Source organism: Podarcis filfolensis, assembly GCF_964270895.1.
Source record: "Podarcis filfolensis genome assembly, chromosome: 14".
In the NCBI taxonomy this organism is placed as follows: Eukaryota; Metazoa; Chordata; class Lepidosauria; order Squamata; family Lacertidae; genus Podarcis; species Podarcis filfolensis.
Genome location: NC_139616.1, coordinates 15,807,869 through 15,833,211, shown reverse-complemented (window position 1 = coordinate 15,833,211; position 25,343 = coordinate 15,807,869). Strand labels below are relative to the sequence as shown.

Here is a 25,343-nt window from a genome sequence, read left to right as displayed (position 1 = left end):
AACAAGAATTGGAGCATTAATGCATTGCATTTTTATTTTCTTTTTGCATTCGCTCCGTAACACATTTGCCTCATGCACAACAATCACAGGCAGGCATCTCTTCCGGCTACAGAGACCAGTTGCTTACCCTGATGCTGTTAACTATGGCAGCTGATTTGCTCTCTGCAGCCTCAGGGTTGCCAATGAGATAATCCCAGGCACAGAAGACACGCCAACAAAACGTGTAATTTTCATCAGAAGCGCTTGCTAGGCTCATTCTTGAATTTTTAGCCATCCTGGATAAGAGCAGCAGAGACATCGCATAAATGTGAGTTGCTCAAAGGCTGGTTCATACATGCATCTGATCCCCAGTCACCAAATTCCTCTGTTGAATGTGCGAACTGACTCCACTCCAAAGCACAGTGTTTGAACAGGCACTGAATGATAGTAACGCCCCGATTGCAAATGGCTAAACGTTAATAATGTTAATACGAATCCTCCCATTGCAGGTACAAGAATTCTGGAGGCAAAAGAGTTAAAGATCTCCCATGCAGAGGCATAGGAAGGTCAGGTGGTACCCGGTGCAGAAAATTTCTTGTCACCCCCCCCATTGATGCCTGCAAAAATGGTTTTACGTTATTTCCTATTTTCTTACAAAGGAATAATAATAAGTAATAATAATAATAATAATAATAATAATAATAATAATAATAAACAACTTTTATTTATATCCCACCCTCCCCGGCCGAAGTTGGGCTCAGGGCGACTAACATCAGATACATAACATTGGTATAAAATCAAACAATAATTAAATTACCTCCTAAAAACATGTCAAAATCAAATTAAAGTCTAATTAGATGACTTTCTGCAAGGTTAGGGTTGGGAACAGTAAGTGCTCCACTGAACTGAAATTTCAGCCTTCACGACATAGGAAAAAGGCCAAGTAAACAGCTATTTTCATGGAGGAGGGTCAAGATATTAACTGATATGCATGGAATTTCATATATAGCTATATAATACCCAGTGTGGTAAGATAAGACCTTTGGAGCAGGCATTTTCAAAAAAAGTTTTTTATGAACCGCCCTAGTAGGGCAGTAATTGTTCCGTGATAATTTGTCACCCCCCTCCATGATGGAACCTGGGGCAGACTGTTCCCCTTTCTACGCCCCTGCTCCCATGCCTGGTCACAATCTCTTTGTCAATCTCAAACCACCCCACTACCACACACGATCAGGGCTTTGGTTTTTTTAAGTCAACTAGAAAGGGAAAACTGCACAGCAAACACCATGTGTAATATGGCCTTCAACAATGGTTCATCCTGCACATCATGCTCCTCATTGCAAATGCTATGGGAAATGGCTTGCAAAAATGGTTATGTGACTTACCCCCAATAAATCAGCACATCTGTCCAGCACAGGGTAACCAAGATGGCAAAAGAGGGAATGGGTTTGCACAAAATTTGCATGTGCAAATTTATATGTGTAGCTGCAAATTAAGAAATTATCACTATAATTTAAAAGGAAATGCCAGGCATTTTGCCACTATAGGGAAGACTGTGGCTAGGTCGTGTGGGAGCCAGTTCAGTCTGCTGCCCACATATTACCTGCAGGTGAGAAACTTTATGGCTCTTCCCCCTGTTCCTCATTCTATTCAGATTCATCTCGAAACCGGACTTGGACCAGGCAGTTCTTCAAATAAATAGAGGATTCCTCCTGAGAGACGACTGTTCATGCTGAAATGGGTATCCCCCACCATGGAATCTCTCTTCTAACTAGTCCTGCTCCTAAACACTGTTTTTTAGCACCAGTAGGGATACAGGTAAAGGTAAAGGGACCCCTGACCATTAGGTCCAGTCATGACCGACTAGGGTTGCGGCGCTCATCTCGCTTTATTGGCCAAGGGAGCCGGCGTACAGCTTCCGGGTCATGTGGCCGGCATGACTAAGCCGCTTCTGGCAAACCAGAGCAGCACACGGAAACGCCGTTTACCTTCCTGCCGGAGCGGTACCTATTTATCTACTTGCACTTTGACGTGCTTTCGAACTGCTAGGTTGGCAGGAGCAGGGACCGAGCAACGGGAGCTCACCCTATCACGGGGATTCGAACCGCTGACCTTCTGATCGGCAAGTCCTAGGCTCTGTGGTTGAACCCACAGTGCCACCCGTGTCCCCAGGGATACAGGTATGGTTCAATAAAAACACCAACCAAACATCTTTGCTTATTTATGCCTTTGCTTATTTACACATTTTTCAATCCTAGCCAGTTTGTTTACTTGCAAATGAAGTAATGTAAGCATGGCAGGGGGAGCAATTCCAGTTGGATAACTTTAGTCCAGTGGATTATTTTTTTTGGGGGGGGGGGGGGAGGTTACGAACAAAGGGATCGATCCTGCTCAGTTAGACTGAGCATGTGTGTTCCCCTGCAGTGTGGTGCTGTTTGAAAAACCTGCTTGCAAACAAACCCATGCTTTTTTTCCGCAGAGGCTGTCTGCCTCTGTTTTCCTGCCCAACTCCCTGCCCCCTTACAACTCTGGCTCGCTTCGGGTGGCCCAACTCGGGGCAACCATGACCTGACTTGGACAAAGCCTGGATCCCACCCTGAATTGGCCCATCTCTGGATTTGGGATTCAGGCATTGGCTGAACCTGATGCCCAGTCCCTACTTGCCCGTCCTCTCCCACATGCCCCGTAGCAACCATTTTGTGACCACAGCGCTTTCTCAAAAATCAAAAATGTCTGCCCCAAGCCCCAAAGGTTGGCGACTCCTGCCTTAAGCAAAAGAGCTGCATTACTTCTTTAAGAGGATGATGAAGCTGTAAGCAAAGACGGCCATTCCGACGAGGAAGTAAGCGAGGGGCAGCCGGTAGCCTGCTGTCCCAATCTTCCTCGCCTGTCCGTAGTAGCCGTAGAATAAAACCGAGTACTGGAGGTACCCCTGTGGAAACACCAATGAAATAAATCAGCATCTAGTAGGGTAGCCACCCAGTCCATCTAAAGAAAAAAGGCCCAATCAATTGCTGATTTGATAATATAATTTTTCGCCTTGCCCCCAAAGACCAGATCGTATCGAGATCTTGTGCAGATTCTTCTTGCCCGGCAGGGATGCTCTTGCTGGGAGTGCTTCCAAAGGGCTCTCCAGCCAGGATCTGTAATAACAAAGCAAAGCTTTAAACAGGTCCTCTGGAATGAAGATGATGGAGTTTATGGAGCTGGCTGATCTCACCGGGAGAATCCACGACCAGAAAGAAGAGGAACACCAAGAAGACTGGGAGAAATTTAAAGACTATTTGAATAAATATTGTAATATTAAAGTTATGTAATCACTTGAAATAATCAATTAGGCCTAGGATTAAACTGGGATTAAATAAATAAATAAGAAAATGTACGATAAGAAAAGTTAGGAAATATGATTATGACTGTGATATGGTTTTATGAAATAATGATATTGGAAACTGCTATATATCATTACTAAGAAACTCAGATGGAAGAGATTTGAGGAAGTCAAATAATATGTTTATGAAGATGGATTTTATTTAATTAATTAAGTTTTAGTTTATGCGGTGATTTGTTGTATTTTATGTTTTATATTCTTTTTTCTTTTTCTTTTTCCCGTTTCATTCTTTTTCCTTTATTATTGTTAACTTTTTCTTCTGTTATGTTTATGTATGGAAAATAATAAATATTATTGTGAAAAAAATAGTAATAAAATAAACAGACCCTCCTGGTGTCCCTATTTTCCAGAGAAAGTACCGGATTTACAAAAGCCGTCCCAGTTTTTGATTTGATGTCAGGGGCTGGACTGAGAAAGAATGGTGGGAGCCTACACCACCCCCTCTGCACCTTCCAAGAAGAGGAGAACAGTATAGATTTAGAACAGTGGTCTGCAGAAGGGCATAGTTCAGAGGCTGCAGAGGGGAGAAGCTGGGAAATATTGAGAGAGCAGCAGGAAGAAGATGCACCAGGGGAGAGACAGCTGACAGACTCAGTGTCTCCAGAAAGCCTTCCTGACTCCCTTCTCCCAGAACCAGGCATGCATTGAGAGTAGTAGAACAGAAAGCTCAGAGGCAGAAAGCACAAATCAGCCGGCGCAGGGGTGATGTAGAATAGGAGGGACTGAGGGGGTGGGACTTGACTTGGAGCAATGCCATTACTTAATAGAGACAGTGTTCCTTTGTGTCTCTCTCTGTGAATACTGAATAAATTACATGGTTAAGAACTCTTTTTGCTTATCTGCTTTTTGACTGCCACCGGGGGAGGGATTGTAATTCCCTGAAACCTTGACATTTGACCCCAGAATGTCCTGGTTTTCCTTAGGATGTCCCTATTTTCATCAGATAAATGTTGGACGGTGTGCAGTTATGCAACCCCCCGAGCCAAGGAACTATATAACTTTTAGAAGACTTCGGAAGGCAGTTCTGTAAAGGGAAGGTTTTTTATGCTTAATGTTTTATTATGTTTTTTATATATGTTAGAAGCCGCCCAGATTAGCTGGGGCAACCCAGTCAGATGGGCTGGGCATAAATAATAAATAATAAAATTATATTATTATTATTATCATTATTATCATTATCATCATCATCATTATTATTATTATTATTCATATGGAATAGGAACGTCTTTATTTTCATTGGAGAAATGTTGGAGGGTATGTGAAAACAGCTCAGGACGCAGTACCTCAAGGACTGCCTCTTTGCATATGAACCTAGGTGTTGATTGCTTTCAGTTTTTAAATTGTATCAAGATGTAAACCACCTGGGGAGGCTCTTTTGAGGGCCAAAAGCCAGTATATACATGCTTTAATTTATAAACAAATAAATAAATAAATAGGCACATACCATGCCAAATCTCCCACACCACACCACAGCAGGCAGACAGTAGTGTACCTAACACATAAGACAGGACTCCTATTAGCGAATTCCTGTTTTTATAGTGCAATTTTGCTGATGTTTTGGTTTTGTTTGTTTTTTAAAAAAATGTTGTATCTCTGTTTTTCATTGATTCTTTTTGTTTTGTTTTTGGTATGATGTTGTGTTTTTGTATACCGCTTAGAGATTTTTTAAAAAAAATACTGGCAATAACAAACTTCTGAATGAATAAATAAATAACTCTCCACACATCCCACCAAGAAATACCATACAATGAGCATTGCTTACCTCTGGTAAAACAACAAATGTTCCTGTCATGATGGTCAGAACAATATTGATTCCAAATAGCCATCTCAAAAAAATAAAGTAAGAGGCGACTCCAGAGCCAAAGTGACCTTCAACCACAAAAGGGGGGGGGGAGTATTAGCATTATTATTCTATTCTATTCTATTCTATTCTATTCTATTCTATTCTATTCTATTCCCTTCACCCCCATGGTCCCAGGATGGGTTACAACAATTAAAACACAATATTAAAAAGAGTTTCTAACAACTTGCCCCCACAGAAATAACGTGGGCCCTAAAAACATACATCTGAAGTGTCAAAAGCCTGGGTCTTCAGCATTTGACGGTAGCTGCATAACAAAGGTCCCTCCTGTGGGGAGGGAGTTTGGCAACTTAAGAGGCTACCACAGAGATTTCCCTCTCCCAGGCATTAGGAGAAATTCACAGAAAAATGCTGGAAGGCATTCGTGGTGAGTTCCGGCACCTCTTTTCCCACCAAAATAGCACTGATAATCACAAACTGATTTGGAAATGGCAAGCCACTCCAGTATCCCTGCCAAGAAAACTCCATGGACAAAGGAGGCAGTGGAAGACAGGAGTGCCTGGCGTGCTCTGGTCCATGGGGTCAAGAAGAGTCGGACATGACTAAATGACTAAACAACAACAAACTTTAGATTGGGAGGAAAAATGACAGACTGAAGTTGGCAGGTTCTTCCATCCCTTCTTCCAAGTAGAAACATGCAAGATTGCAGTGTTACTCTGAGGGAAGTGTGCTTTAGAACCTCAGCTCAAGAATAAGGGAATGTTGATTTAAATTTTTTTAATTGGCTCAATATGACAAATGTTGGAAGCATCTATTATCTATCATCTATCTATCTATCTCTATCATATATCTATAATATAATATTATATAATATTTTCAATAAGCCCAAGAGAAAGCCTTATTCCCAGCACTTTCCCATGACAGGCAACATCTTAGTTAATTAGCCTCCCTCCATACTTACTTTCTATTTTCTTGATCCTCATTTCCCAGGGAATAAAGATGACCACAAAGTTATATGCAAGCCGAATAAATTTTCGCCACAGCTAGGAAAAACACAGACATATTAGAAACAGCTTTAGTTTACGTGAAAGGAATACACTCTGCCCACACAAGGGATCATTCTCAACATTTAGGTCTCATCTGCACTGTACATTCAAAGCGGTATCATACCACCTCAAACAGTCACGGCTTTCCCCAAGGAATCATGGGAAGTATAGTTTGTTAAGGGCTTGGAGAGTTGTTAGGAGACACCCCCCCCCAATTCCTCTCACAGAACTACAATTCCCACAGTGGTTTAATAAAAATAAAAATATAATAATAATAATAATAATAATAATAATAATAATAATAATAATTTGTTGTTGTAGTAGTAGTAGTAGTATTTATACCCCACCCATCTGGCTGGGTTTCCCCAGCCACAACCAAATCTTCTCTATTAGTTTTTAATGTTCAATGTTTTATCACATTATTCTTATTCTTATTCTTATTCTTATTCATATTATTCTGCTAGGAGCTGCCCAGAGTGGCTGGGGAAACCCAGCCAGATGAGCAGGGTATTGACAACAACAACAACTTTTGTCTTCTTATCATATATTGCAAGCCACTTTGGGCACACTTTTTGGCAAAACAGAATACAAACAAACATATGACTACAATGATGGGGGGACTCCCAGTGTCCCCTTCAAACCTGGCCCAGAGGAGAAAGTTCTCTGACATTTGATAACATGTATTTCTTGTAAAATTCCTCAGACATTTTGCTCATGGAGTAACTCTCGATTTCATGCTGAACTGCGCTTTGGGCAAAATTTCTCATTTGACCCTTTTGCTCCATGGTATTGAGAAAGCAATAACATTGCCATGCCTATGATGGTTCAGCCCATTAGTCAATCTCAAGAGGCCACCTTCTCTGGTCGCTAGTTGCTCATGCACAGTCAATTTCTTTCGAGCCAGATTTTTCTTAACCCATGAATAATCAATGCCGTGGTCAAAGCTAATTAATTCCACAGGTCTTCCAAGACTTTATTGCTGTAAGTGGAAGTATTTTAATTAAAGAAAAAATTAACAGATGGCACAGACCTTCTCGATCAATCAGAAAACCACACCAATGGCACAGATAAAGACAATATATTGTAAAGCAGCAAAGGGGCACCTGCTGGCCTCCAGATGTGGCTAGCCTACAACTTCCATGAGGTGTATGGGGTGTTAGGGGAAGGTTAGTGTTACATATTCAGTGGTCTGTGTTTGCCTGAGCTTGAGTCTGGACTAAGGATTATGATGTGTTCTGATTCGATACATGATGTCCAATCACAGAACATTTCAGGATTTGGGCCTCTGCCATTGGCCCTTGAACTCTGAGCCGTGATTCGCAGCTTGGAAGTTTAGACAGCCAATCATGTTGGGAGTGGGAGAGGCCCAGGCTTTCAGGAATGTATATAAGCAGTTGCTTTGCCCCCATTTCCCAGTTATGTGGTTCAATAAAGCTTCTTGTTGTTATCACTATGTCCTGCCTCATGGGAACCCACCTACACTTCAGTAAGTACCTCCGGTGAGGGACAAATGCTCCTTCTAGGGTGGTTTGTCCACCTTTGGGCCCCATCCTGCACTCAGCTCCCGTCTGTGGCTCCTAGAAGCTGTCAGCATGTGACAGCAGCCACACTCCAGGAACAGCTTTGATTGGTTGGCTAAACCAGGTGACGGTAGCTGATGGGTCTCAAACCCTTGGTGAGTCATCGACTTCCTCTGTATGTGAGAACAAGCTCTGGTGGATTGAGTGAACATGCCCATTAGTGGGTGGAACAGTCAAGAAGGCGGTTTCTGCACATTCCGGAGAGGGAACTGTGGGGTAGATGGGGCTTGTCAACCTGGGAAGGTAGCCCATCTAGGAGAAGGAAAACTCTGGTCCTAAACCTCCACTGCCTCGCGGGATATCTTCAGGAGAAGAAAAGGTTAAGGGGTAAACACTACCATTTACAGTGGTACCTCGGGTTAAGTACTTAATTCGTTCTGGAGGTCCGTTCTTAACCCGAAACTGTTCTTAACCTGAAGCACCACTTTAGCTAATGGGGCCTCCCGCTGCTGCCGCACTGCCGGAGGACAATTTCTGTTCTCATCCTGAAGCAAAGTTCTTAACCCGAGGTACTATTTCTGGGTTAGTCTGTAACCTGAAGGGTCTGTAACCTGAAGCGTCTGTAACCCGAGGTACCACTGTATTGGACATAAGACACAGCTGAATGCTAAAAGATAAAGAGAGAGCAATTCACCCAGAGCACAGTTAAATCTGTGGAACTCGCTGCCACAAGAGGCAGCGGTGGCTTTCAAATAGGGTTGGGCAGATTCATAGATGATCTGAAGCGTATGTGACCTGAAGCGTATGTAACCCGAGGTACCACTGTATTAATTTATAGGGTTTGAGGGATCCCTCCCAAATCTGTAACAATATTTGGGAAAATGGTTCTCAAAAGGCTCGGCTGCCTCTTGAAATATTGATACTAAACTTGGCACGAGGGCTCCTGAGGTGGGGGAGGCAGTTTTTGTCCATGTTGCTGTCCGCCATTTTGAATCAAGATGGCAAACCAACATGTGACTTGGGCATGACTTGGGGCAATTTTTGGCACAATGGGTCCAAAGTCAGAAATTACACTTCTAAAAATTCCTGGGTGGTGACAGACACGCCCGACTAGTCCTTTATATTTATATATATTTAGTCCTATACAGTGCTACCTCGGGTTAAGTACTTAATTCGTTCCGGAGGTCCGTTCTTAACCTGAAACTGTTCTTAACCTGAAGCACCACTTTAGCTAATGGGGCCTCCTGCTGCTGCCACGCGATTTCTGTTCTCATCCTGAAGCAAAGTTCTTAACCTGAAGCACTATTTCTGGGTTAGCGGAGTGTGTAACCTGAAGCGTATGTAACCTGAGGTACCACTGTATATATATTGCAAGGCTGTGAAAGCTTCCCCTTCAGAATTTCTGCCAGACAGATATGCCGGCAACCTCTACCTTGCTGCCCTCTTTTTTTCCCATTTAGTTAATAATGATGACTTGGAAAGATTTCCCTCTGTAAATGGAAATCCTCAATCACTTTCATGGAAAGCGAGTTCAGGAGCTTGTAATGAAAAGCAGACCAACCTCCGCTCCGGCTGCCTGGTAGCCTCTCGTTCGAGTCAGCCGACCTTCGTACTTCAGTACAATCTCTTTGGCTTGTCTGCCGAGGAAGACGAGAGATTCATTCCGCGTGGCCAAAATCTCATTACATCCCCAGCTCCTGACGTCCCCCTCTCATAAATAACATCTAACGAACTTGCCAAGGAGCGCGAAATACTGCTGCAAAATGCAGCCTGCCTTGTGGACCTTCCCCTCCCTCTCTACACTTAAAAGAAATTGGAGCATTGCAACAATGCTAAATCCATACCCTCCAACGAAAATAGGGATGCCCAATTCAATAACAATAATAACAATAATTTTATTATTTAGACCCCACCCATCTGACTGGGTTGCCCCAACCTCTCTAGGCGGCTTCCAATACATATAAAAACTTAAAAAAACATTCAACATTAGAAAAAACCCCTTTCCTATGAAGCTGCCTTCAGATGTCTTCTAAAGGTTTACTTGGCTCGGGGGTCGCATAACTCTATAGCCTCTAGCATTTCTCCGATGAAAATAGGGATGTCCTAAGGAAAAGTGAGACATTCTGGGATCAAATCAGAAACCGGGATGACTTCTGTGAATCTGGGGCTGTCCCTGCAAAATTGGGACACTTGGAGGGTCTGTAATTCCACTCAATGTTTTCTCTTAAACAAAGAAATTTAAGAAAACAAAAACTAAGGAAGAAGGCGTTTAACCACTACAGTGCCTGAAGGAGACCTGACAGGGCGCCCGCCCTGTGGAACGCCCTCCCACCAGATGTCAAGGAGATAAACAGCTATCTGACTTTTAGAAGACATCTGAAGGCAGCCTTGTTTAGGGGAGTTTTTAATGTTTGATGTTTTATTGTGTTTTTAATATCCTGCTGGAATCTGGCTGGGGAGGCCTGGCCAGATGGACGGGGTGTAAGCAAGTAAGTATGTATGTATGTATGTATGTATGTATGTATGTATGTATTATTTCCAGGTATACCTAAGAAGATCACCCTCTGAAATCCTGCAGATTAATGGTCCTACTGTTGACTTACAGAATATTACCTACTGCTTATCACTAGGCAGATGCAGCCATTGATTTGTTTCTTGGAAAGTGTAAGTGGTTTGAGATCACAAAACCCACAAGGGTGTATGATTCAGAAATGACTGATGTCGATGGAGAATTTCCATTACCTTAACGCCCTGAGTTTCTGCCTCATGGGCCAGGGTCTGCAACGGATGTTGGCCATGATCTCCTTCTGAAACTGTATATTCTGGAAGATCTGTTCTGGGTCACTGCTGTCAACCTTCTCATCCCCATTATCTTCATCTGAGTTGCTAGGTATGGCCAATATCCCATGGTGCATGTACACACACACACACACAGAGAGAGAGAGAGAGAGAGAGAGAGAGCGCAAGGTGAGTTATCATCACAGTGATTTTTCAGTCAAAAGTAAAAGGTTGCATCAGTGCAGATAATCTAGAAACCCCCATCATACAAACAGATGGTTGGATATTTCAATCCTTGTGACTCTGGTACTTAATTTAGTCTACCTTTTCTGAATGTTTCTGCGCTTTAAACAGCAGTCTGATAAACTCAGCCCCCAACATCACAATTCAACACATCTCTAATCAGACATCGCTCAGTTTAATGGGGCTTACTCGAGAGCCAGTGTGGTGTAGTGGTTAAGAGCGGTAGACTTGTAATCTGGTGAACTGGGTTCGCTTCCCCGCTCCTCCACATGCAGCTGCTGGGTGACCTTGGGCCAGTCACACTTCTCTGAAGTCTCTCAGCCCCACTCACCTCACAGAGTGTTTGTTGTGGGGGAGGAAGGGAAAGGAGAATGTTAGCCGCTTTGAGACTCCTTCGGGTAGTGATAAAGCGGGATATCAAATCCAAACTCTTCTTACTCCCAAGTAGGGAAATCTAACCCAGGGAAGAAATTCAGCTCAGTTCACATTTAAAGACACATCTATCACATTTTTGCATTCAAAACAATAAGAGAATAAATGAACCGGCCATCTTTTATTCACAGTTACCTGGATTTTTTGTGATGCAGTTTTCTAACCAGTGTTGACAAAAATGCCATACATTAGGAGAATGTGTGCACAGCGATGGGCATGTGAGTGAAAATAACTTACAAAATTGTAGTAGAATTATATTGCTTGCAAAAATGTGCACATTAGTCAAAACTGTATTTAAAAAGTGCTTACTGAGGGAAACCTGCAATAAAACTATACAAAAATTTCCTGGGGAGTTTTATTTTCCTTAAGAAAATTCCAAATTGCTGCAGAAATGTGGAGAACTGAATTTAAGATTGTTAAAATAAGAAACTGAGAGAACCGAAATTGTCCCAGATAAGCCTGGCTACCTGTCTTTCTGACTTCAAGGCTTGACCAAAGCACTTTATTTGTAGACCAGGGTGGTTAAGTTTTTATACCAAGTGGGCCACGAGAGTACATGGAACCCACGGTCAAGTTCACTGCATGTACGGTGTTAAAGGAAAATATTATGAAAATGATGTATAGATGGTACTTAACCCCTGTAAAACTAGCAAAGATATATCATAATAGTGATAATCCATGTTGGAAATGTAAAGAAAAGGAGGGTACCTTTTATCATATGTGGTGGACCTGCCCCAAGGTGAAAGACTTCTGGGAGAAGATTTATAATGAATTGAAAAAAATGTTGAAATATACATTTATTAAGGAACCAGAGGCCTTTCTTCTTGGAATAATAGGTTTGGAATTGCCCAAAAAAGATGTTGGATTGTTTTGTATGCCACAACTGCAGCTAGAATTTTGTTAGCTAAGAATTGGAAATCACCAGAAGTCCCAACAGTAGAGGAATGGCAGATGAAGATGATGGACTTTTCGGAGCTAGCTGACCTGACTGGAAGAGTCCGCGACCAGAAGGAGGAGGAGTACCAGGAGGAATGGAGGAAATTCAAAGACTATTTAGTTAAATATGTTAAGATAACTTAATTGGGAAAACTTGCAAATACCAGATAGGCTTAGGATTTAAATATGTGATGTTAGAGAATAATATGTTTAAAGTCAAAATGAAAAGAAAGAAAGATGTTAAGTGATTAAGTTCATTTTATGAGAAAATTGGTTTTGGAAAACTGTTACAATGATATACACTGAAATTCAGCCAGGGGGATTTGAGGAAGTCACTTAACAATGTTACCAAGATTGGATCAGGTAAAGTTAAGATGTATGTTTGTTTGTTTGTTTAAAAATTTAGGAAAATCAATAAAAAAAATTTGGGGAAAAAAAGACATGGAACCCACGGGCTGTACTTGTCATGTTGGGGGGGGGGGAGGCCAAAATTTGAGTGCCCCCTGCCCTCATGCTGTTTTCCCAAAGCCAGATAAGTGATGTGGCGGGCTTTGGAAAGGAGGCACAAAGCTCTCCCAGGGTCCTAGAGCCCTTCTACCTTCTTCCCAAAGCTGGGAAAGGGCTCTCTAAGCTCTGGGAAGAAGGATGGGGGACTCTAGGTGTTAAGTTGTGGGTGAACATATCAGACGACACAGCGATTCTTCAAACAGCTCTTGTTTATTCACAGGCCAGAACAGAACAGAACTGAAGGGTTCAGCCAGCCTGCTTTTATAGAGCTCCAGTACAACGTAACTGTAACAATTTTCTAAAACTATCCAATCACTGAACGTCACTTTCGATCCCTTATTTGCATAACTATCTACAGTATCCCCCTGCTGGCCCAGGGTGAGAACTTCAGTACATAACACTAGGAAGCTGCCAAAGCCCTCATGCTTCCTTCTCCAAGCCCAGCAACTCTCTTACCTGGCTTTGGGAAGGCACCACGAGGGGGGTTTTGGAGGGGGGAGTTCAAATGTTGCCGAGGGCTGGAAAAAAGGCCTCGAGAACTACCTGCATTTTGGACCGCCCTGTTGTAAACACATGGCTCCATAGGACTGAAGTGGCATGTCTGCGTTTTCCATTACAAGCGCTTGCCGCACATTTAATTGCAGCTCTGCATCGCCTTCTATCTGAGTCGCACTGATAACACAATGCTCCTTTCTAGAAGTGTGTGTATGTGTAAATAACAGTAGAATAAATGGCTCAAGGCTATCAATTCCCCGGGACTGCGAATAAAGGGTTCTGCAACCAGATCTTCTGCATATTTAGCCAGATATAGGTCCCCCAATTGGATTTGCTCTGAAGTAAATATGCATATGATGATGACAGCAACCTTAGTTTTAAAATAGCAATATTATTACTCTGCCACTGAGGCTGCCATCCTATATATTTATCTATTTAAGAGCATTTGTACCCCACTCTTCATCCAAAAAGATTCCCAGAGGGACAAACATACAATCAAGAGAGTCCCTATCCACAGGCTTACCATCTAAAAAAATCCACAACACACAAGGGAAAAGGGACAGGGAGGAAAACAATCCTATATATGCTTACTTGGGAGTAAGCCTCACTGAGTTTATTTGGGTTCCCCTTACGTTAGAGTTGATACACACAGGACTACACTCTGAGGGAAGTAGGTAGCATGTGCCTGAATTTTTTAAAACCAAGACTCATTGCTAACAATTTCCTGTTGCACATAAGAGGGGCAGTGTGGTGTACTGGTCAGAGGGTTGGGTTGGGACCTGGGAAACCAGGGTTCAAATCCCCACTCAGACGTGAAGCTTGAGCCAGAGTCAATATCTCTCATCCTAACCTACCTCACAGGCTTGTTGTGAGGGTGGAATGGGAAGAAGGAGACCTATGTAAGTTGCCTTGAACTCCTTGGAGGAAAGCTGGGGTACATATATAACAGCTAGTAGTAGTAGTAGTAGTAGTAGTAGTAGTAGTAATAATAATAATAATAATAATAATAATAATATACATTTACTAAATTCAGACAGCATCTAGAGGCATAAACTGCATGGACAGTATTCCTCTTTGCAATGTTGGTTGTGAAGATGTGTGTGCGAAGGAGATGCAGAAGACCACACTTTCTTACATTCATAAAACGAGTCTCCGAACAAATAAACAACCAAAGAGATTTAACCGCTTGCCACCCTGCCGAAATCTATCAATAAAGCTGGGATCTTTCAGAAATAGAAATGCACGGCTTTGGAATTCAACACTGGAAGTGCAGAGAAACTTGCAGGCAAAGGAGATTTTAAAATGCAGGTTCCTGCATGCATCATTTCAGGGCATTACAAAAGGCCAGTTGCAAAAGCAGTGCTTGGGTTAGATTGTTAATTTGGACTGCGTGGGTGCTATACCCAGAATAGCGTTCTGAGTGTGTTCATTTTTAAACCATGTGTTAGAACTCCTTGGGTGTCTGAGTGACAGAATAGAGGGATATCAACGATTTTCTAATAATAAGACCAAGGAAGTAGATGTGTGGGTTGTGTGTGTGTGTGTCAGAGAGAATGAGAAAATCCCCAAAGGGGACTATGCTCTTGTACTTGGAAAGGCTGAATAAAAGGGGGCATTTTTTGGCTGGTGAAGCCTGTCAGGCAAGGATGAGAGAATCAGCACCTAATTAAATTCCCTCTCTTAGGGCTCCTCCAGACTGTCACTATTTTGCGGCACATACCAGAAATTTAGCTTTGTGCAACTGAAGTGGGTTGAAGTGTGCTGTCACCCAGGTGTAGCAAAGTCCCTTTTAAAAAAAAATGAATCTGACTTTTTGCAGTTTGGAAAGTGAAAAGGAAATGCACTGAAAAGGGTGGGATGAATGAATAACATGAAGATGTATCAACACCCTGTAAGCAAATCGGGATGAATGCTGGACAAATTCACCCTATAAACAAGAGTGCTTAATAAGGACCGAATAGAATCTTACCTCAGCAGCAGCTTTGTGCAAGCAACCCTGAACAGGAGCAGTCTCTCTTTGCACCTGGTTCCCCATAGCCTTTCTAGTCTAGCCTATCCTATCCAAAGGCAATCTCTCACCTGTGGGGTGGCTCCTGGTAGGTGTAGATGCTGGCATGGCGCTTCACCGTTTTCGACCTCTTGCAGGACTTTGCTGAAGAAGCACCTCCAGACGACATCTCAGGAGTTTCTGGGTGTTTCAAAACTCAGGGTGTTGAAAGGCAGCAGCAACAATCAGATCTTGAGAACATGGGGGGGAAAGCGTTGGGTACCACCAGGTATCTCAAAGCAGAACCAGAAGCTGACGGATCTTGAAGCGGACTCCCTTATTTCCCCTCTTGGTGGCATCTGGCACTCCTGAGTCTGGGAAAGACCAGAAAGCTGGAAACACAGACATAATCTTAAAGGTACAGTGCACCAGAGCCTGTAGCACAGTAGCAGCGATGCTTGATCTCCTCCTTCACGTCCAAGGGAGCAGCTGCGGTGCTCTTGGTCTGTTGCAGCAAAGGAAAAAGACGACATGTCTCGTAGCACACATTCATCAAGGCATAGCTTTTCCACGGAAAAGCCTACTACATTAGGTGCACAAAAATCATCATCAAACGATGCAGCCTGCTCCGGACGCTAGAAATAAATAAAACCCCGAGTCAAGAATGATTGTGGCCACCATTTTAAAAGGGTAATTTTGCAGCGTTTGCATTTCAAGTGTGTAACACCGATGCTTCCTAAAGCTGTGCCCTGGGGGAACCTCGTGTGTGGGCAGGTGAGGAGCCTGTTGGAGGTGGGCTCTGTTCACCCTCCATTCTGGCTCACCCACCCATACCCCAGCTGCCCAGTCCACCAGGGGGCAAAACACTTGCCCTGCCCTGGGCACTGGCAACCCACGCTACACTGCTGTTCCACAGTATGCCACATTTCACAAACACACACACAAACCTCTTTCCATCCAACGAAGGCATTATTACAGCTCAGAGACACATTTCTGCCAGGCAAAAGCACTTGAGAGTTCAGGGCGGGGCCAGTAAGGCATCCTGGGAAGAGTCCTGAGGGCCAGATAAACATTCATTTCTTATTGAGTCCTCTGGTTGAGATTTTGCAAGGATGTGAGGCTTCAGTTGCCTATATTAGGCACCCATGGCCTCTGTACACTTTTATACGTCTTCTCTCTCAAGACAGAACATTAAGTTCTCTCCACTAGATTTGTAGCTGAGGCCAGCTTGCTTTTCTTCACACTCCCAGCTAATCTACTGTGTCATTGTTAGCTGAAAAATGTCCCCTTTAAATGGCCATAGTTAAACCCTCTATGCATTCAGGCAACCAAAATGCAATGGCTGAACTATTCTTCTCTTACCCAACCTCTTTTGTTGCTTTTTTGTAGCCATTTAAGTGATATTCTCTCTCATGATTAAGAAGCATCAAATGCTTTTAAAAGGGTTGTTTTGAAACCAGAACAGCTTTGGAAGGTTCATTCCACCATCTTGATTCAAAATGGCGTTCAAATGCATCCAAACAAATGAGAACTTGCTCCTTGATCCTAGGAAACCGTTGTGCAAAAATATATGGTGCCCAAACCTATAACAAACAAGTTTCATGAACACTCTCTCACACACACATTCCTGTGCTGGACATGTTTTGTCCCTTATTGTTAGAAAAAGTGCACTATACAGTGGTACCTCGGGTTACATACGCTTCAGGTTACAGACTCCGCTAACCCAGAAATAGTGCTTCTGGTTAAGAACTTTGCTTCAGGATAAGAACAGAAATCATGCTCCGGCGGTGCGGCGGCAGCGGGAGGCCCCATTAGCTAAAGTGGTGCTTCAGGTTAAGAACAGTTTCAGGTTAAGTACAGACCTCTGGAACGAATTAAGTACTTAACCTGAGGTACCACTGTAATGATAATAAATTAAGCGAGATCATTTCCCCATTCATTTTTCTTTCTCTCTCTCTCTGCCACCTCCCCTGAGTCACAATCCTACAAAATTGCCTGGCTGGCATAATTGCCAATCAGGCCACAGATTAAATTCAAGCACAAATAAGCAGCCAAATGTCACGGATATATCAACTCCAAAATACCTTCCTCCAATCTCTCAGCTGCAAGGCTTATCTCAAGTTCCCAGATGGAATGGGTTAAGATAACTGTGTGGAACATCACAGAAGCCCATGAAATTCTGTTTTGCTCATAAACTGGAGTCAAGCTGCCGGATCGCCCCTTTTCATGCCGGTGCTAGATAAACCTCTCATCTAATGATTTAACGACAATAAAATGGAGCAATTAGATTGGCTGATTGACTGGTCTAGTCTCAAGCATCAGTTAATAGTCTTGAGCACCTACTTAGGGATGGGTGAATCTGGCTATTTTTGACCCGTGCCAATTTAACATGTTTTCACTCATAATTCCATCCCAATCCCTGTCCGCATTAATCTGCAGATTACGGTAAATGCATATTTAAATTTGTACATTTTAATGAGCATTTTGTCACACAATCGCATTTAAATGCAGCTTTCATCTGAAAAATAATCTTTAAATAAATTAATGGGAAACCAATTATTTTGTTATAACCAACAGAAATGTCTAGAACAGGGGTGAGGGACCTGTGGCCCTCCAGATGTTATTGGACTCCATCAGCCCCAGTCAGAATGGCCAATGGTCAGAGGTGATGGGAGGTGCAGTCCTGTGACAGCTCGAGGACCCCAAATCCCCATTCTTTAGTCTAGAACAGGGTTTCCCAGGGTCTCCAGCTGTTTTTTGGAATACAGTTCCCATCATCCCTGACCACTGGTCCAACTAGCTAGGGATGATGGGAGTTGTAGTCCAACAACAGCTGGAGACCCACGTTTGAGAAACACTGGTTGAGGACCTTGTCACCAAGCCCAAGTTCCTGTGTGTGGATTTAAGAGTATGTGAACAGTATCAGAAATGGATAAAATGGAACAAGAACGGCAAACGTTGAATTCAGAAGCTTTTACTTAAAAGGGATACCTTTCTGCAATAAATAATAATTTCCTTAAACTGTTCCCTTGAAGCATCCTGCGATGCTCACCGCCATAACAGCTTAAGTGGGTACCATTTTCCAGGACTACTTAGACATGATATAGTTCCCTGCAGAGACAACATATCCAGCAGCTACATTAGCAGGGTCCCTTGGAGCTGCCCAAGTCTACCGGACCAGATTCCAAGCTCCCAGCCTACTTCAGATTCTGAACTAATTTTGCTGGCTGCCCCTATGAGACTAAAGATCTCAGACGAGCATCAGATAATATACAACCTTCCATGTGCGACTCCAGTCAGACTGTCTTTCTCAGGCCCCTTTGAACGTAGGCTGGATGTCACAAATATATTCAGCCCACCAGGGACTTTTCTGAAAGCGTCTTAATTGGATTATTTGGCATTGAACCTGAATCGCTGGAAACCAGGAACAGGATGCAGCTGAAATGCAGAAGGTAGAAATTTGGAGGCAATTGGCAGAGATACAGGAAAGGGGGTGGCTGGCACAAGTGGTCCAGCAGAGCTCCTGCCAGTATGATGAGTGGGCGCTGGAAGAAGCAGGGTTCTGGGAGAACCTGTAACAGCCAGGAGACAAGAGGTGGAGGCAGGAGAAGCTGCTGGCTTGGAGAGTGAAGCGCAGGTGCAGGAGCAGGGAGAGAGAGGTCAGGCTGGTGGAGAGTCAAGGGCTTCTACACCTTCTCCTCCTTCCCCCCACCTCTCCTATTCCACTGTCTTCCAGAACCAGAAGAGGATTGCAGTGAGAGGAACAGAAACAGGTTACACACAGGCAGGGTTGTCTTAAGCATATGCAGCACCGGGGTGTAAAAATCCGCCCGGCGGGAGCTCCCCCCAGGTTGCCCAGTCCCAGGCATGCAGGAGGTTGGAGCCGGCTGGCTGCCTCAGCGTCTTGCTGGCTCGGTCGCCCCTGAACTCATGGCGCAGAGCCGCCCACAACAGAAGAGCCCGTCACGGCTCTCTGACTGATGGGCGGGCTCTTCCCCAGACTCAACTATCAGGCCCTGGACTCTCGGCCTGGCGCCCCTGAGAGCCCAGCACCCAGGTGCCCCGAACCCCTAGCACCTATGGGTAAGATGGCCCTGCACACAGGCGTAGTCTTTGCCTGCTTGCACACAGCTCAAATAAAGGAGATACGTAAGCTGCAGTTGGGGCTGGGGCCTCTCTGTTGCGGCAATCGCCTCATTGAGTGCACACCTAGGGGTAGCTGAGAGACACAGGACTGATGGTCATGCTTTCCCCTAATGTGTAAGTCTACTTTTGGCAATAATGATTTAATTCCTCACTCTGGGCATTCCTATTATTTTTTAAATGAAATTTCTACCCCACCTTTCCTCCCAATCTCATTTTGCTGCATTCACTAGGGGATATCCAACACTGGGCATAATAATTAGTTCATAAACTGCTGAATTCAGTGGGTCTAGGTAAAAAAGGTAAAGGACCCCTGGCCGGTTACGTCCAGTCAAAGGCAAATATGGGGTTGCAGCGCTCATTTTGCTTTTCAAGCCGAGGGAGCTGGCGTTTGCCCACAGACAGCTTTCCAGGTCGTGGCCAGCATGACCACACCGCTTCTGGCACAACGGGACACCGTGACACCGTGACAGAAACCAGAGTGCATGGAAACACTGTTTACCTTCCCACCACAGCGGTACCTATTTATCTACTTGCACTGGTGTGCTTTCAAACTGCTAGGTTGGCAGGAGCTGGGACAGAGCAACAGGAGCTCACTCCGTCATGGGGATTCGAACTGCCAACTTTCCGATCGGCAAGCCCATAAGGGACAGTGGTTTAGATCACAGAACCACCCACATCTCTTCTTATCACATAGAAGCAACCCAGGCATCAAAGAGAAAGCAATGATGTGGGAACAGAGGTGTGTTTTGCTGGAACACAGCACCACCTGAGTCCCACACCTAGGAGTAGCTAAGAGATGCAGGACTGATGGGCATGCATTTCCCTAATATGTAAGTCTACTTTTGACAATAACAAGTTAATTTCTTGCTCTGGACATTCCTTGCCTGACAGTGCTGTGACACTCATTCTTTTATTAATCAAATTTCTATCCCGCCTTTCTCCTCAGTCTCATAATAATTCGTTCATAAACTATTGAATTCAGTGGGTCTTTTCTTGGTAGGACTCCTGTTGAATACCATTCGTTCTCTCTTCTCTTTTTTTACTGCCTCCTGTGGTGGTTAGTGAGGACACGGGTCCAACTTTACAGAGGACAACCCTCTGTTTGAAGGGTGGTTTGGTAAAAGTGTGTGGTTTTAGACATCAAGAACCAGAAGAGTAACTGCAGAGGCCTTGAAGTTCCCCATCAGCAGTTAGCAGTACTTGGACCACAGACAGAGCAGGCCCATAGGCTCCCTGGACAAAGTCTTTCGCACTATAGAGAGATAGATTGTGCTTCTGCTGAAAGCAGGTAGAGGGAACTTTTGGCTGCCCAGACATGGTTGAACTACAACTCCCGCCAGCACCAGCAAGCATAGCCAATGGCCAGGTGTGAGGGGAGTTATAGTTCAGCCAAATATCTGTGTGATATCGAGCAAGCTAGTGATTAAGCCTCTGGTAATAAACATTACAAAATGAATACTATTGATCCATTTTGCTCCCAAGATAAAACACCAAGATACATAAAAAGCGGCGACAGGCAATCGCTGGGGTTTTCGGAAGCAATGAAATACGGTAATATCTCCAGGACATTAAATTGCTCTGTGACTCGGGCACATTTTGTGTTGGACGACCTTGAAATTTCCTGAGTCATGACCACTTTCCGCCTTCAGTTTCTAATGCCTGCCCTAAATCTCACACACTGTCATGCTGCTCCATGCTTCATGCACTTCGTATTTCCCTGCCGTGGAAGGATCTCCACATAAATTATAAGGGAAATGGAGCAGAGATGTAATCACAGCGCCCAGTGCTGCCATGGCAGAGAGAAAGCGCCAGACAAAAGGGAGCAAGCAAAGGGGCAGGGTTTAAATCAATGTCACACCACTTGGTACAACATATGGGACGCGGATGGCACTGTGGGTTAAACCACAGAGCCTAGGACTTGCCGATCAGAAGGTCGGCGGTTCGAATCCCCATGACGGGGTGAGCTCCCGTTGCTCAGTCCCTGCTCCTGCCCACCTAGCAATTCAAAAGCACGTCAAAGTGCAAGTAGATAAATAGGTACTGCTCCAGCGGGAAGGTAAATGGCGTTTCCGTGCACTGCTCTGGTTTGCCAGAAGTGGCTTAGTCATGCTGGCCACATGACCCGGAAGCTGTACGCCGGCTCCCTTGGCCAATAAAGCGAGATGCGTGCCGCAACCCCAGAGTTGGTCACGACTGGACCTAATGGTTAGGGGTCCCTTTACCTTTACTTTACTTAGTGCAACAGATACAAATGGTGAACCCTGCCCCGCTGCTTCCAAAGCAGTCCTAGATTATATCATCAGACAATTATGTGACCTCAATACTTGGAAGGCAAAGGCTGCTTCTGACCATCAGGGGAAACGAAATCCTGATGGGAGACCTCAAATTTATGCTGCTTTTGGTTTTTCCTTTGAAAAACAAATTTTGATTGACATAGGGTGGTATTCTACAACCTGCTGGGCTGCTCTTAAAACACTGCAGAGGTGGGTGGGTGGTTGCCCATATCTTCCTCCAGTTCTGCTTCACAAGTGGATCCCAATGCAGGATCACAGGCTCATGGGGTATAACAGATGCTTGAGCATGGCATAGTCAGCAGACACGGGTGCTAGGGACATAGTTAGGGACACGGGTGACGCTGTGGTCTAAACCACTGAGCTTCTTGGGCTTGCTGATTGGAAGGTTGGTGGTTTGAATCCCCACAATGGAATGAGCTCTCATTGTTCAGTCCCAGCTCCTGCCAACCTAGCAGTTCGAAAGCACACCAGTGCAAGTAGATAAATAGGTACCACCGTGGCAGGAAGGCAAATCATCATCATCATCATTTGTATACCGTCTTTCTATCTTACAATACTCAAGGCTGTTTACAAGCTGAAGAAACAAAAAATGTACATCTCATAACAATCAAATGCAATACAAAAATGTGATAATAAAACCTAACTTTTAAATAAGCAACCTACATCAAAAAAGTAACATTCAACAATCATTAGAATAGTATAAAATAATATCAGCATATAAAAGTTAAACAGAAATTCACCCTTAACAGTTACGATAAATAATTTCTAAACTATAATCAATAAAACAATGGCAAGCCGCAGCACATGAAATAATACAATAGAAATTGAGAAACAGAGACTAGAGGCTGGAGCAAGGCAGGTGGAAGAGAGCATGTCTCCCCTCACAGTACTTCCTCCAGGAACAGCTCCTTTATGAGGAGTCCCAGGGCTGGGGGAATGGGGCAAGCCAGGTGGAAGAAGGCCTTGCCTGATGAAGTCTCTCCCCTCACAGTACTCCATGCGCTCTGGTTTCCGTCACTGTGTTCTGTTGCACCAGAAGCGGTTTAGTCATGCTGGCCACATGACCCGGAAAGCTGTCTGTGGATAAACACCAGTTTCCTCGGCCTGAAAGCAAGATGAGCACCACTACCCTATAGTCACCTTTGACTGGACTTAACTGTCCAGGGGTTCTTTACCTTTGCCTTAGTCAGCAGAGGTCAGCCAGGCCAGGCACTGGTTTCTTTTCAGATTGTGCAAATCTTTTGATTTTGCTCAGATATCAAGCCAAAGTCTGCCCGTATCAAATATTCAGCACCTCTTCCACTTTGTCTGGAGAGCAGCTTTGGGGCTGGGAGGCCGAGAGGCTAATCTGATTTCCAGCATAATCAGATTTGGTATCTGTAACATGATCTAATGTGAAGCCACCATATCAATAAGACAAACAGCGTTCACCTCTCAGAAAAAGCAGCAGGCCCAGCGGAACAGACACAACAGCTGGTATCCAGGAAACCTCGAAGATACGCCGCGGCTGCTGCATTTCCAAAGGGGACTGAAATTGACATCATTTTATTACAGAACAGAAGATCTGGAAATCTGCCCTGTCTATGCCATCCTTGGGGAGCTGCGCCACTGGCATGGGAAGATGCCATATCATCTACTTGTGCATTTCGCTGCATTTCAAGAATCAGTGTTGCAGTGCAGGCAGGGGCGGGAAACGGATCAGGTTCACCTTTAAAGGAGAATAGACCTAATTTGCAGGGATGCGGGTGGCGCTGTGGGTCAAACCACAGAGCCTAGGACTTGCCGATCAGAAGGTCGGCAGTTTGAATCCCCGCGACGGGGTGAGCTCCCGTTGCTCGGTCCCAACTCCTGCCAACCTAACAGTTAGAAAGCACGTCAAGTGCAAGTAGATAAATAGGTACCACTCCGGCGGGAAGGTAAACGGCGTTTCTGTGCGCTGCTCTGGTTTGCCAGAAGCGACTTAGTCATGCTGGCCACATGACCCGGAAGCTGTACGCCGGCTCCCTCGGCCAGTAAAAAAGGATGAGCACCACAATCCCAGAGTCGGTTACGACTGGACCTAATGGTCAGGGGTCCCTTTACCTTTAGACCTAATTTGCACTTTCAGAATGTGAACTGAAATGCGGGGCTGTGCACAACCCCCACTGATTTCCCCCATTGCCCTGATCCAGGAGCCCCTAATCAGAGTGATGTTGCCTTGGGTCAACCCACGGACCACCTGCCTCACCCCAGATCCATCCACAACGTGATTTGAGGTTCAGGCTTTAACATATGGTTGGGAGGGGGAGGAGCAGGAGGAGACACTGTATCTCCTCCTCTCCACAAAGCTGACTAAGAGTGGCCAGGATTTGATCCTGCAGGGTGCTGCTCTTTGCTCGTGAAGTAACAGCAACCAGCACCATGAAGCTGGCAGGCTTGGACTACTGCAATGCTCTCTACTTGGGGCTACCTTTGAAGGTGACCAGGAAACTACAACTAATCCAGAATGCAGAAGCTAGACTGGTGATTGGGAGTGGCCGCCGAGACCATATAACATTGGTCCTGAAAGACCTACATTGGCTCCCAGTACATTTCCGGGCACAATTTAAAATGTTAGTGCTGACCTTTAAAACCTTCAACGGCCTCGGCCCAGTATCCCCAAAGGAGAGTCTCCACCCCCATCATTCAGCCCAGATACTGAGGTCCAGCTCTGAGGGCCTTCTGGCGGTTCCCTCACTGCAAGAAATGAGGTTACAGGGAACCAGGCAGATGGCCTTCTCGGTAGTGGTGCCCGCCCTGTGGAATGCCCTCTCGCCAGATGTCAAAGAAATAAACAACTATCTGACTTTTAGAAGACATCTGAAGGCAGCCCTGTTTAGGGAAGCTTTTAATATTTGATGAATTGTTGTATTTTAATATTTTGCTGGAAGCTGCCCATAGTGGCTGAGGAAACCCAGCCAGATGGGCGGGGTACAAATAATAAATTATTATTATTATTATTATTATTATTATTATTATTATTATTAACAGGATTCGATCCTGCATACTGCTGCTTCAGAGCCTGGAAAGAAGGAGAGGTCTGGTAGGAAAGGATGTAGGGGTTGCCCTACAGTCTCTTGTGAAGATGCAGTTGTGATGCAATTTGGTGTTGTGCCTCCTGACAGCCCCAGGTCAATCTGGAACCACCCAACCTGACCTGAAGTGATCTGGGGCCTGCCCATCCCAGCCCAACCCAACTGATGTCCTCCCAATATGCCCAATTTGGCTCAGGCCTGAACCGAATCTGGTGCACAGCTCTACCCAAACACACCTATGGTTTGAAATTCGCATTCCTCTGAGTATTGCAACACAGCTATATTCTAGCAAAGTAACATTTACAAAAATGCATTGTATTGCAGCAAATTGGTTTGCAAAAGTGTTCATTGGGCAAAATTGCAGACCAAAATATGTATATTGAGAGAAATGTGTATTAAAATGCTGATGAATTTTCATGAGCAGAGAACTTTTTTAAAAAATTGCACACTATTGTGGAAATGTGGAGAAATTGAACTTAAGAGTGGAAAAAATGGGAAATGGAAACTGACAGGTTTTGCCCATTCCTAGGTTTGGGACTCAAAAATGTGGAAGCAGCAACCACATCACAAACATAGCATCAAACCAAAGTTTGCTGCAGGAAAAGAAGCAAATAGTCTTATGGCATCTTAAAGATGATCTATTTTAAATACCCTGCTGCGGAAGTTAAAAGAGAACAAGGAATTCCTGCAAATTGCATGAATTACCTAGGAAGCTGCCTTAGACCAAGATCAGATTGT

At 44.3% G+C, this 25,343-nt stretch overlaps 1 protein-coding gene across 1 annotated transcript in view; it reads right to left on the bottom strand.

The window, feature by feature from the left end:
• Positions 1-18,434, bottom strand: part of TMC3 (transmembrane channel like 3) — a 35,032-nt gene extending 16,598 nt beyond the window's left edge. Inside the window, exons 1-9 of the mRNA XM_083586290.1 lie at positions 18,104-18,434; positions 15,205-15,747; positions 10,477-10,620; positions 9,296-9,371; positions 6,130-6,211; positions 5,130-5,236; positions 3,024-3,122; positions 2,769-2,911; positions 128-275 (exon numbers count right to left, since the gene is read on the bottom strand). Coding sequence (XP_083442416.1) covers positions 128-275; positions 2,769-2,911; positions 3,024-3,122; positions 5,130-5,236; positions 6,130-6,211; positions 9,296-9,371; positions 10,477-10,620; positions 15,205-15,302 — 897 coding nt within the window. The 5' untranslated portion in view covers positions 15,303-15,747; positions 18,104-18,434. The remainder of the gene's footprint in view (positions 1-127; positions 276-2,768; positions 2,912-3,023; positions 3,123-5,129; positions 5,237-6,129; positions 6,212-9,295; positions 9,372-10,476; positions 10,621-15,204; positions 15,748-18,103) is intronic.
• Positions 18,435-25,343: the final 6,909 nt, after the last annotated feature.